The 12,874-nt window shown below is 36.3% G+C and overlaps 1 protein-coding gene across 1 annotated transcript; it reads left to right on the top strand.

Annotated features, from left to right (window-relative positions):
- Positions 1-1,469: 1,469 nt before the first annotated feature.
- Positions 1,470-7,322, top strand: LOC306867873 (uncharacterized protein). Its single transcript, XM_079413807.1, has 5 exons — positions 1,470-1,791; positions 2,238-2,573; positions 2,917-3,252; positions 3,613-3,743; positions 5,004-7,322. Exons 1-4 carry the CDS (start codon positions 1,740-1,742, stop codon positions 3,705-3,707), a joined length of 819 nt encoding a protein of 272 aa, XP_079269933.1. The 5' UTR covers positions 1,470-1,739; the 3' UTR covers positions 3,708-3,743; positions 5,004-7,322.
- The last annotated feature ends 5,552 nt before the right edge of the window (positions 7,323-12,874 follow it).

The following is a 12,874-nucleotide window of genomic DNA, read 5'->3' as shown; positions in this document are numbered from 1 at the left end:
TTTGACTGTTTTGATGTATTCTGTTTTTTTTTTTACTGTAACAAACTATCATGTGAGTTTTTAAACAACAGCCTTCATAAATAAGTTGAAATAAAAACATAAATACATGACAATTAATAAATGACGTTTATGTACACAAATACTTGGTCCAAACAGAGCTGGCTGTAATTCCTTCTTCTGAATCAGTTGTGTCACTTTTAAATGAAGTTTGTGTTTTAGATCCTGTCTTCCTGTTCTTTGTCTTTCCTGCTGCAGTTGACACCTCATACAATGAATGACTGAACGAGTAGGTCAACAGAATGGGGGGTTGGGTATTTTCTATAGCCATGAATTTAATAGGCAAAAAAAAAAAAAAGATGCTTGTCAGAGTATGTAGTTTCAACATCCGCAAATGGGACAAAAGGAGAGTGTGTGTGCCCCCCCCTTCTACAACTGGGTTAAAGGTTGTTAGACCAGGCTTGATGGCACTTTGTGTCACTGAAAGATGAATAAATAATGATTATGTTTTTATAACAATTATAACGTTTAATTACAATGGATTATATTAGTATAATGATATTTTTCTGCTTGCAGCTGGATATTATGAAATTCCACAGGCTGAAAGAAAAACAGCTAAAACCAGCTAGAAGTAGCCAGCTAGTCACCCAGCCTGGTCAAGCTGGTTTTAGCTGGTTGTTCCAGCTGGTCTCCTAGCCTGACCAGCTAAAGAAGTGGCCAAACCCCTCTAAAACCTGATGACCAGCTAAGACCAGCCAACCAAATTAGGCTGGTTTTAGCTGGGGGGTTTTTCAGCAGGCTCACATTACTCGATATCTCCCCTTATATGTACCTTGTTTTACAATAATTAAAATGATAAACTACCATTTAAACTTTTTTATCTTAAAATCAGCCTACTGTAATGTTTATAATGCAAGTTTAAGCGTCTTTCTATTCTAGGCTACAGCAATCCCACAAGACATTTGGAAGCACATTGTGTGATTAGTTCACTTTAGTATTTAGTGTTCCTTCAGTGAATGCACTGCAAAAGAACTGTCGCAGCTGGCCTATTTTTCGTGTTGCAACCTGTTGTCTACTCTGCTGAGTAACCTTACCATGTGGGCAGGGCGGGGGAAAGAAAAGAAAAGAAAAGAAAAGAAGAAAAGAAAAGGCTCTTTCGCCAGAGGGACCTAATTCAAGTATTGTATCAAGTCTCAAAAAGCTTGGGTTGAACTCATTCACAGCCCATCATGGAAATACACACCAGTATATTTATAGATATAGCTTGCTAGCACACCAATAACGTTACCTCAGTTGTTTAATTATAGGCCCTGGTCATTAGCAGAAATCATGGTCACGTTAAAGCAATATTAATTATGAAGCACTTGTTTCATCTAATTCACTTTTCTATTCTGTGATACAGACAACAAGAAATAAAGCACTACACAAAAACAAACTCTGTTGTCGAGTGTCTCCACATTCACCACAGACTGGAATGTGACATGAGCTGGGACACTATGGGGTGGGAATGGAATTCCGAGCACTGCTGAGGCGAAATGGAGATCTGGAGACAGCAGACTCATGCATTTAGACCGGATTGAAATCCACTTCTATCACTACAGTAGCCTTGGCACCACCACCGTGCACTTCTCCCAAGTGCGTGGTTTCATTTGGATCACACCTTTGGCTATATCCATAGGGAGGCTCCTGGATTACTCCTTTCATTTTGACCTAAAAAAATCTGTCAACTAAAAGTTGTGAAAATGAAGCTTCTCTTTTATTTGCTTGCAGTGATCTTGTTTTTACCTGACCACGGTAAGACCTTTATTTATTACAAGTTACAACCACTATTCCGACCCCGATTTCTGTGACCGTAGGTAGGCTCTGTAGTGACAGATTATGGTTAAAGTGACAACAGCGCCTACCACAGTCACACAATTCGTGTAACGGTGTTAATAAAAGGAACCGAACGCAGCTGAAATGCAGCCCAGATCAGTTTCAGTGGCCTTGTAGCCTAGAATCAGGACAGGACAATAACAAAGCAGGCTATCATACTGTCAGTAAATGTTAATGCATTTTACATCGGTGAATAAACTCAAATGTGAATAAATCATACATAGGAAGCTATAGGACTAAAACATTGAAAATTTATCTGAATAGCATTCCGGGTATGTTTCTCAAAATCTTCACGATGTCTAAACAAATCATCCACAGCTATATTGTAGCAGTATTGTATTGTTTGGTTTATATTTCTATTTCAGGTGCATCTGGTGCTGGATCAGATGAAGTGTCGGTGTCAGCGATGGACGGAGATTCAGTCATTTTTCACACTGGTGTTGAAACAAACCAACAGGAAGATATTAAATGGTATTTCAGCAACACTCGCATCGCTCAAATCAGTGGAGATCTCAGTTTTATCTGTACAGATGTTCAGTGTAATAAAGGCACTGAGAGATTCAGAGACAGACTGAAGCTGGACAATCAGACTGGATCTCTGATCATCATGAACATCACAGTCACAGACTCTGGAGTTTATGAACTGAAGATCATCAGCAGCAGTAGCAGCAGTGAAAAAATCTTCAAAGTTATTGTCCATAGTGAGTCATTAATGCATTATATTTTTAAAATAATTTTTATAGATGGAGATGACAGCGTCTAATCATCTCTGCACTGTACATTTTTTTATCATAAATTCACAGTACTGGCTACTAGTTGCATTACTTTCAAAGTAAATTACTGTATGTAAATTCACACCATCTGATAATTTTCTGTTCAAACGAGGTTTTGAAACAAAATAAGTAAAATGTGTTTATAAGCACAGACCATACATTATTTTTCTAATCAGAAGTTTGCTTTCATCTTCACGTTTCTTTCATGTTGTGGAGTTCGTTGTTATTTTCAGCAGAACGATCCTCCAGCAGCTGTTGGTTTGTGTTTTAGGTGTTCCTGCTAAACGTGATGAAGAGAAGACAAATGAGGGAGAATCTGTCATTTTAAATACTGATGAAAGAAGAAAACCAAATGATGTGGTGACATGGTTTTTTAAAGACACTGTCATCGCTCAAACGACTGGCAATCCCAATAAAACCTGTACAGATGTCCAGTGTAAAGATGGTGATGAGAGATTCAGAGGCAGAGTAATGGTGAATGAGACTGGATCTCTGACCATCACAAACACCACAATCACAGACTCTGGACTTTATAAACTACAGATCATCGTCAGAGACAGCAGCTTCAGCATCACCAGAGTGAAGACATTCAATGTTAATGTCATTGGTGAGTAGCCTATAATGTAGTCATTCAATGTGTTTCCTTTGAGGAATTAATTTTTTTTTTAATAATAATATATTTTTGGTTGTGGACTGTTTAAAAAAGCAAGATTTGACTTTATAACACTTTGACTAATGTTAGTAAAATGTAAACAAATAGTAATTTTTCTTGTTGAATAAAATTTCCTGTTGAGTTCTCAGTGATGTGATGTTGTTTTAAATGCTGTTGCTAAAAACAACAGACGGCACCATTTATCAGTTAAAACAATATCACACAACTGATGACTGAAGTAGAAAGGTGTAAATATCAATCAAAGATATGCTTAAATACTGGATGGGTCATCGTTCACTCTCTGTTTCTCTTTAGCTGCTCAAAATGCAGGTCTGTCTTCAGGCACAGTTGCAGGAATAAGTTTTGTTGTTCTGCTGGCGGTTGTGGCTGTAACTGCTGGTTTCATTTAAAGTTCCCATGGGAGATATTTAAGAGCACTACAGAATGTAAGTATTTCATACAGCTGATGATTTACTGTGGGGAGAAACAACTTTTAAAAAAACAGTGGTTCTTGTAATTATGTTCTTAATGTAGGGTGTCACATAAATGTACACTATGAATACTAGGGGTGTCCCCGACTAAGGATTTGCATAGTCGAATCAGAATTTTCAAATCTTGCCAACAGTCGACTGATAGTCAAATCATATGTTTGGGGGCAGGGTCAAAATACATTACCAAGATTCAAGTCAGACTTTCTATAGTCATTACTGACGTTAACACAGGGAAAATGTGTATCGGATGCCTCGCAGATACAAAAGGGGTAAATAATGTTTTATGGGTAAAACAATTCACTACACAGGCAAAAACCTCTATAAAATGTATTGCATTTATTAATATTGCATTTTCATACTACTAATACTACTACTGCTAATAACATTTATATGAGAGGGTCACAACTCAATTGAATTGTGTATGACTGTTCATTAGTAGTTACCTGAGTTATTTTTCTTGAACCTTTACTAGTAGATAATTAATAGTAGTTCTTCAGGAGGTATGACAGAATACATTAGTTATTGATTAGCTAACTGTTACTTAACACAATCATAAAATTGTATTACATACTGATTAGTTAACACATCTTCCTTAGTAGTTAACAGTAGTGAGTAAAGTGTTAATGAATAATTACCTGTTAAATCTTCAATAATTCCTTATTAGTTATGCAGTAAGTAAGAAACAGTATTCTAAAGTGTTACCGTTTTATGTTTTGATTAAAAAATAGTTAACATTAAACGTCAGCGAAACCATAAGAATTCACACAATAGTGCTCTTAATATAACCTACATGACAGGTTCTATGTGAAATCTGACATTTGAGCACCCCCCTATAGCCAAAATGGCATGATCATAACACCTCAGCGAATATTCGACTGTAAGATTGGGAGTCTAATCAGGCTCCTCCGATCAAATCGTCCACTATTCGGGGTCACCCCTAATGAATACATTTTTTGTCCTTTGTATTTAACACCACAGAAGCAAATACTCACCAGTGATGCATTGTCAAAAATAGTTTCTTAATAGAAAATGGTAATTCAGAAGTTTTAGATGTGGCATTGATTGAAATCCAAATAGTTCAATTTTGTAATATTGGAATACACAGTCGATGATGCAGTTATACTGCAGGTATGCAGTGCAACTGACTCATCAATTACTTGCATTGTACGAATGTGTGTTTATTTTTTATTTATTTATTTATATCATTTTTTTCAGGGGAATGATGTTAATAAAGACATTGCTTGGGACACGGGAGGACGAGGCTGCCTACATTAAACAATGTAACAACATTTAGAATTTTGATACTTTCATTGAACGGGAACTCTAAAGAGAATTAAACATGATGGAAAGAGGAGGATCCATTGAAACTCTATTGAGAGTAATTGTGTCATGAGTCCAGGATTTCAATTTCGATTTAAAAAGTGATTTTTGTTAGAATTTTAAAGCATTTAGCCTTAAAGGTGCTGTATGTACATTTTTGACTCTACTAAAGCATAATATATGTTTGCAGACATTTAAGAAACATGCTAAGTTGTTTATCTGAAAACAATGCTACAGTCAGTTATTCTCCTGTGTAAATGTGCATTCTGGGATGGAATGTCTGTCTTTGTTTTGAAACCCGCCCACTGCCAGTTTACCCAATTGTATTTCGGCACCCCAGGTTGCCAGTTGACGGAAAACACAGCGTAGGCCTATTTAATTTAATTCATCGTCATGTGCGCTCGTTCCTGGTTCCTGTTGGTGTCGTTAATCTGGCAACATGCGTGTGCATTAAGTCAGAGGAGGAGGGGCCGGGTGAAAAAAAACTCTCTACAATATTTTGAATTTGGACTGCAATACCTAGTTCAACCGCTAGGTCAGTCCTACATACAGCACCTTTAAAGAGTATATGAGCAATAATGTAAGAAACAAAACAATGCATCACTAGCAATAGATCAGTGCTTGATGTTTTTCAGTATATGCATTTATCAAAGCTGCTGTAGTGTTCTACTGGAATAATGAGCGATCATCTCTTTCTTATACAGTGAATGTGTTTTACACAATTACCTCACCAAGTAGAGCATTATGTCAAAAAATGTACTCCTAACACAGGCTTATATAGAAACATACTCTTCATGTTTCTACTGGTTTTGACTGAAATCATTATGTTACTAACGTAGACACTAACACTAACCCCAGCTGGCCCAAAAATAGCTGGTTTGTATATGTCCCCCAGCTACACTGGAACCAACACCAGCCTTAAGATGCCTGGAAATGAACTGATTTATTTTTAAGCTGGTGAAACACTTTGCTGAGATGTTTAGTGCCTTTAAGTGGAATGCTGTGTTAAATTATTATGTCCCTTGTTCCTTTTTTAGGATTGGTCTTTTGTTTGAAACTAATGTTAAATGTGTAAATGGCATGTACGTAAGAGATATATATATGAATACGAATATATATGAATATATCAATAAGAACTGGACACAAATGTTTGTTTTCCCAATCCTAAAGGTAGTAATCTGTTATTGTTGTGTTTCTTGCAATATGGCCAGTATATTTTTAGACATTTTTCTTTTGTTTTCCTTAACCATCAGCCAAAGGATACAGTGCCTTGAAGTAAAACCCACACTATTTTAATTTCTGAAACAAGGATCTTTGTATGTTTATGTGATAAATGTTATTAAAACATATGATCGGTGTTGGGGAAAGTTACTTTTAAAAGCAATGCATTACATTATTACGTTACTCCCTAAACAAGTAACTAATTACGTTACTTAGCTATACTTTTTATGTGTTTTGTTACTTTTGCGTTAATATATTTTTGTGTTTGTTATCAGAAATAATTGTGGACTAAGCTCTCATTGAACCATAGAGTTAAAATTTCAACATTGATGCACTAAACTTTCACCATAAGTTAGGCCTACAGCGATTGTTACTGTATAAAACTGATAATGTGGTAGACACTACTCAAAAAGGAAATTAGAAACAATGTGAGAGACTATCTTACTCTCTTTAACGAAGGCGCCATATTAAAATATAAACATGAACTATTTTGGGGGAAAATAGTCTATGATAACTTTGGTCGGACGGAATGAATGAATTACACTAATAGTAGGGCCTAGGCAAAAACAACATTTCAGACATGGTTTATTCTGTGTGCATATAAAAGTACTGATGGGGAAAACAAAGCTTTTCGAAACATTGAGTCAATTGCTTTGTAAAATGCAGAATCCAGAATGGTGTAAATGCAATGAAAACTCAGACCAAACGTGCATAAAAACACCTTTACAAACCAATTGTAAACGTTTTATTGAAAATGTGTTCTATTAAATAGCTGCTGCTTTTCATTTTTGTTGTTTTTGACCAAAGAAACGCACAATAAATGTGTTGGAATCTCCAACTTTATATGGATATTGCATTTTATTTTCAATCTGTTCAAGAAACAAGGGCGTAAAAAACAATGATTCTAAAAAGACAAACTCACAACATACACACTGTTTTTCTACAACCTGTGAATGTGACAGTTTAATTGCAGACAAATTCCATGTTGAACAGAAAATAAATAAATAAATAATATATAACAAACATACATATTTTGTCTTTGGAGTGTTACAAGCTGCTTGATATAAGATCTGTAAAGTTGCAAAGATTAAAGTCTCAAACCCAAAGAGATATTCTTTATAAAAGTTAAGACTCTGCCACGCCTTCGTGGTTAAACGGCTCATTTAACCACGCCCCCACATGTCTATGTCACGGTGTGGGAATATTTGCACAACACCGCCCAAACGTATACGCGAGTGTGTGCAGCGCATTTTACGGGCACATTTTTTCGATAAAGAATTTGCTACTATTCAAACTAGAGTTTTTAGCAGTGTAGAGTAGCGCTTGTTGTTTGGCGTTTCTCTGATCACAAATGCAGACATGGTGTTATGTTTACGCGACTGTATGAGTCATTATAGTCCTCACTGAATGCAACAAATGCTTCGTTTACAATGGGTTTTATTGTTTTAGTTTCATCGCGCCGGGACACGGCATCACAACATGGTATGGGGCGTAACATTTCCATCACACGCTTGAGGTATTCGGCCAATCACAACGCACTGAATAGCTGGCCATTTAGAGCACACCTCGCTTCTCAAAACGATGAGCTTTGTAAAAATCGACACGTTTCAGAAAGGTGGAGCATAGAGGAGCAACAATAATCTACAGTATGTGGAAAATAATGTGTTTTTTAACCTTAAACCATGTAAACAGATTGCATTACACCAAATACACAAAATAATGTTCTTTTTTGAAACATCATATGACCCCTTTAAATGTACGATACTTGCATTGAACGAGTGTCCAGATGCAGTCTCAGATGAAAGTTTTGATGGTTTGAAGGTTTGGTGGTGTTAGAGTTCTTTAACCTGTTAACCCGCATCGGCCCGCGGGCGGGCCGGAAGGGCGTGGTCGGGCGTGGTCGGACTTTTTATTACCTTTGTTTTAGAACAATATTCAATCAATTATCATTAACTATATATCATTTGAAAGCTAAAACACTCAAGATTAACGATGTGAGCTTGTTTTTGAAATCAATACACCAGAGAGGAAAGGGTTAACAGAAATGCTGAAAGACCGGCCATTTAAAATGAACAAAGCGAACCGCAGTACTCACGTTTGATCGCCAATAGCGCTGGTCAGCTCAGACTATTCCAAGACACACCAGCATACATTTCAAGAGAAGGGTCCACTCTTCAAAATGCATCCACTTTTTAATCCAAAACAACGAAAAAATAGGGGAAAACACGATAGATCCTCCTTTGTTTACATAAGCGATTCGAGTTATAGTTATCGATAGCGTCCATTTTCCAATAAATATCGATTATAATTCGTATTCCAGCTTTGAAACGCCATCTATTTCCAGCAGAATCGTCTCTTCCGAGTAAGAATAGCCCTCCCTCGTCTCTCTCCTTCAATCGCAGGAGCTGTTATAACCCGGGACAGTAAGCGCGTCCGTGAATGGGTCAGCGAGGTGTCAATCCGGACACATCACAATAGGGGTGTTTGAAGCCAGCCAATGCCTCGCCAGCACAGTTTTGATGGATGGAAATGTTAGCCAACCACAAGGACGTTTAAAGTGATTGACAGTTTGAATAGTTTACGTAAGATTGTTTAGAGAATAGCTCGGCGTATTGTCCGTGTGTTTTCGTGCGCTCTCGGGTTACGCATGAAGCGTACACATAATGGCGTCGCAGCGCTACACAGACTGGCTATCAGCGAACAGATGTTGTCCAAAGCTCACATCTGAATCTCTCCATCGTGGATCTTCGACTTGAGAAGTGTTTCTGTGGCGTTTGGTGGTGTTTTGGAGGACGTGGGGAGAAAAATGGCTAATTTAGTAGCCGAATACGCGCTGAGATCGCTGGGAAGCGTGGATAGCATTAGCACGTAAGTGTCTCCACCCTCCTCTTGAATGTTTATGTGTCTTTATCATGTATTTGCAGCTTTTGTTTCATGTTAGCTGTTTTAGATTCTAAAAATGACAACGGAGAGGGATAATATGAGGGGATTACATGAGTTTTGTTCGTGTGGGTGGGTGGGTGTGTTTGTTTGTGGGTATGTCCCGGTTATTGTGTGTGTGTGCGTGCGCGCGTGTGTGTGTGTGTGTGTACAAAATGTAAACAGTGTTGCAAGTTTGATTTGTTTTGCTTACACACTTTCTCACTCTTTTTCTCTCACTCTTCCCTGTCTTTTCAGAGGTCTGGTGAATCCAGATGGTCAGAAAAAAAACCATTTTAGTGGCTGCTAGAGCGTCTTCCTCCACTGTAAATACTGTAAATAGTTTTTTTTTTCTATTATTTAGTAATATTAGTAATAGTAATCTATTACTATATTAGTAAAATAGTAATATTCATAATATTCACCATATAAAATAAATAAAAAATACAAATGTTGTAAAAACAATGTATTTTGCATGTTTTGTGTTTTCACTAGTTCAAAAATGATCAAATCTGTTTTGGTTCACTGTTTTCATTATTGGAATTGTTCAGAATAAAGACTGTTTAGTTATGTTCAAATTCTGAAATAGTTTTGTGTTTTTTTGTGGTTTCATTGGTAGAGCAGTTCTGAATTGATATACATATGTAGTATGCAGTGTCTTATGGAGTCTCTAAATAGCATTTTTGAAAGGATTCCTAGACTTTTCTTGAAATAAAATATCCAAATGACTTTTCCAAAGCTTTTCTTGAAATGAAATACCATAAAGATGTACTTTCTGTAAGTCTTTACCTATAAAAAATTTATTATTTCATATTTTATTTCAGGAAATATTTAGGCGTTTTTTTTCAAAAATGCCATTTGTAGACTAACCAAATGACTAAATGAGTCAGCACTACAAATGCTGTTCAGAAATAGTTTTTTATTGTGTGTTTTGGTGGGCAGAGCAGTTCTGAATTGATATACATATATGTATTATGTAGTTTTGACTCATTTGGACATTTGTTTACAAAGTGTCTATTTGGGGTCTCCAAATGGCTTTTTTGAAAGGACGCCTAGATTTTTTTTAAATAAAAGCTTACAGAAACTACATTTTTGGGAGTATCATCCTCAAATTTGAATCAAAACATGGTCAGATGTTCAGCTTTATCTTTATGGTGTTTTCAGGCCTTTGGCATGAAAGTCTCATCCATTTTTCCCTTAGTGAGCTTCATTAAAACATATCGCGAGTCAATTTCATGTATATTTTACCTTGTTTTACTCTATTGCTATACTAATTTTGAGTTATTATGACTCTAGAGTAACAAAGGATCAAGTGTCTAGTTTCAAACAACACCAGATTTTTAAATATAGACCTTAGGGTTCAAGAGCTACAGACATTTTTATTTGGTTATATCGTTTTTTACAAAATGCTCAAAAATAGGGGCGCAGGGTAACAGGTTAAATTCTTCCGAGTTTGAAGGGTGATAAACTCCAAAAGATGTTATTCTGGCTCTGTGGTGATTGGGTGTTTTCTCCCAGATGAAGGTGATGAGAGAACTAGAGAGACATTATCTGAATGAAATGAATGAAAAGTCAAGGCTGAAGCCTGGCTCAAACTTAAGGTACAGAACACTTCTAGCTCACATCCTCATCATCTCAGTATCTAACAGAACCGCAGACTGGGTCACTGATTTGAGAGCTTTATTTGCTATAGAGGTCAATGGTGACTTGCACTTTCGGAAGGAAAGTTTACAACTCTTTGTCTCTGAACATGGCAATTTGCATATGTAATTTGACTGGGTGTTGATGCAAAAACTACTAAAGATTCATAGGAAACTAATATGTTGCATAGTTATCAACATAAAATATACACTCTCATTTAAATCATCAGAAGACAAAATCATATATACTAAAAATGGTGTAGGTGAGATTACATGAAAGAGTGTTTATACCATAGGCATGCGTAAAACAGTATACAATACAAAAGACAGTAGAACATTAATAATATACACAATGACCATAATGATATGTGTGTTCATTTACAGAAAGGTTTTTCTATGAATTAATTAGAGAAGAGTCCATTTTTATGGGCATTATGTGTCTTTCCTAGGGAGAAATGCAGTGATAGTCGCTCTCCCGCATTCCTTTAAGCAATAAAACTAGTGTTATCAGATGGTTTGTTTTTGGTTGCCATAGAACCAGAGGCCTGTTCTGCCCTTTTGAGGTGTTAGTTGCATTTCGGGGGAAGAGTCCATAGACTCTCATAGTTGGCCCTTTGGTTAGGTGAGGGGGAGTTAGAGCTTATTTGTTAATACTTTGTGAGTCACAAAAAAATGAAATCTGTTAAATGACTTACAAGTAAATTAAAATGTTATTTACATGTGAGATTCAAAAAGACTTTTGATATCCATCTATGGAATCTTTTTGTAATCTGATCATTTAACAACAACATTCCAAACAAAGAACACTGGACTGAAAGTTGTGACAGAGGGGTCCAAAGCTGAGAGGGGTATGTTTACAACAGACCGATTTACTTTAAATTCACTTATTTTATGTTGTAAAGTCTTGTTGTTTTCAACTGAAAGATCCCCCAGCAGCTGTTGGTCTGTATATCAGGTGTTCCTGCTGTTGAAGTAAATCAAATAATGACGAAATCTGTGACTAAACGAGAATCTGTTACTTTATGTAATAATAAAAAAAGTAAAATAAAAAAATATATGTGATAATATGGTATTTTAATGACATTCACATTGCTACTGCACATCCCAGTAAGATCTGTACAGTTGTCTAATGTAAAGATGGTAATGAGGGATTAAGAATCTGGATCATCAGACTGGATCTCTGACCATCATGAACACCAAAACCACAGATTCTGGAAATAAAACTAATCTGGAGGAAAGATCTCCAAGAGAGCAAATATGCCCAAACCTCTCTCGATGTTATGTATCTATTCTGAATTGGATTCTCATTGTTTGATTATGTAATTGGCATGATACATTTTTACCTGACCAAAAAAAAGGTGTTATATTTGATGCTTGTGCTTCTGTTAATATTGTCAGTGTTGTTCCTTAAAAGTTGGTGTGTGTTTAAAAATAACTCAGTTCAGTCCTACCAATGAAAGGTTTCCAAGGAAAATGAAACGTGTCTCCACTTGCTGAGAAAAATGCCTGTTTTGCACTAAATGTCCACCTGTCACAATAATAGTAATCCTTTGCATCTTGCTGATGAAAGTTTCATCTTTGGGCAACTCAGTTCCTCTGGGTCAAGTAATACACCTCACCTGTTTGATCCAAAAAAGAGCCATGAACATCAACAGACAAAGATTATAGCTTTACAACATTTGCCTTGTCCACATGAACGCATGAAAAATAACATTCACTTGTAGAATTTATTGTTCAATACGGCCCAATAGTTCATATTAACACTCTCAAATTATGGAAAAATAAATGAACTCACCAAGGATAGGAGTCCCATTGATTGACATCGACCTCAATACCATAGTCTCTCTAAAAAACAAGTAGGTTTTTCAGGTTGTTTGTCACATTTTTGATTAATTTTAATATACAGTATATACTGTATACACTGCCGCGTTAAGCCTTTGCGGGGCCCTGGGCTAAAGCAGCTTTGTGAAGCAGGAGTGATAGGCA

The sequence above is a fragment of the Barbus barbus genome (assembly GCF_936440315.1).
Source record: "Barbus barbus genome assembly, chromosome: 49".
In the NCBI taxonomy this organism is placed as follows: domain Eukaryota; kingdom Metazoa; phylum Chordata; class Actinopteri; order Cypriniformes; family Cyprinidae; genus Barbus; species Barbus barbus.
The sequence above is the reverse complement of the archived record's forward strand: the minus strand, read 5'-3'. Positions and strand labels throughout refer to the sequence as shown.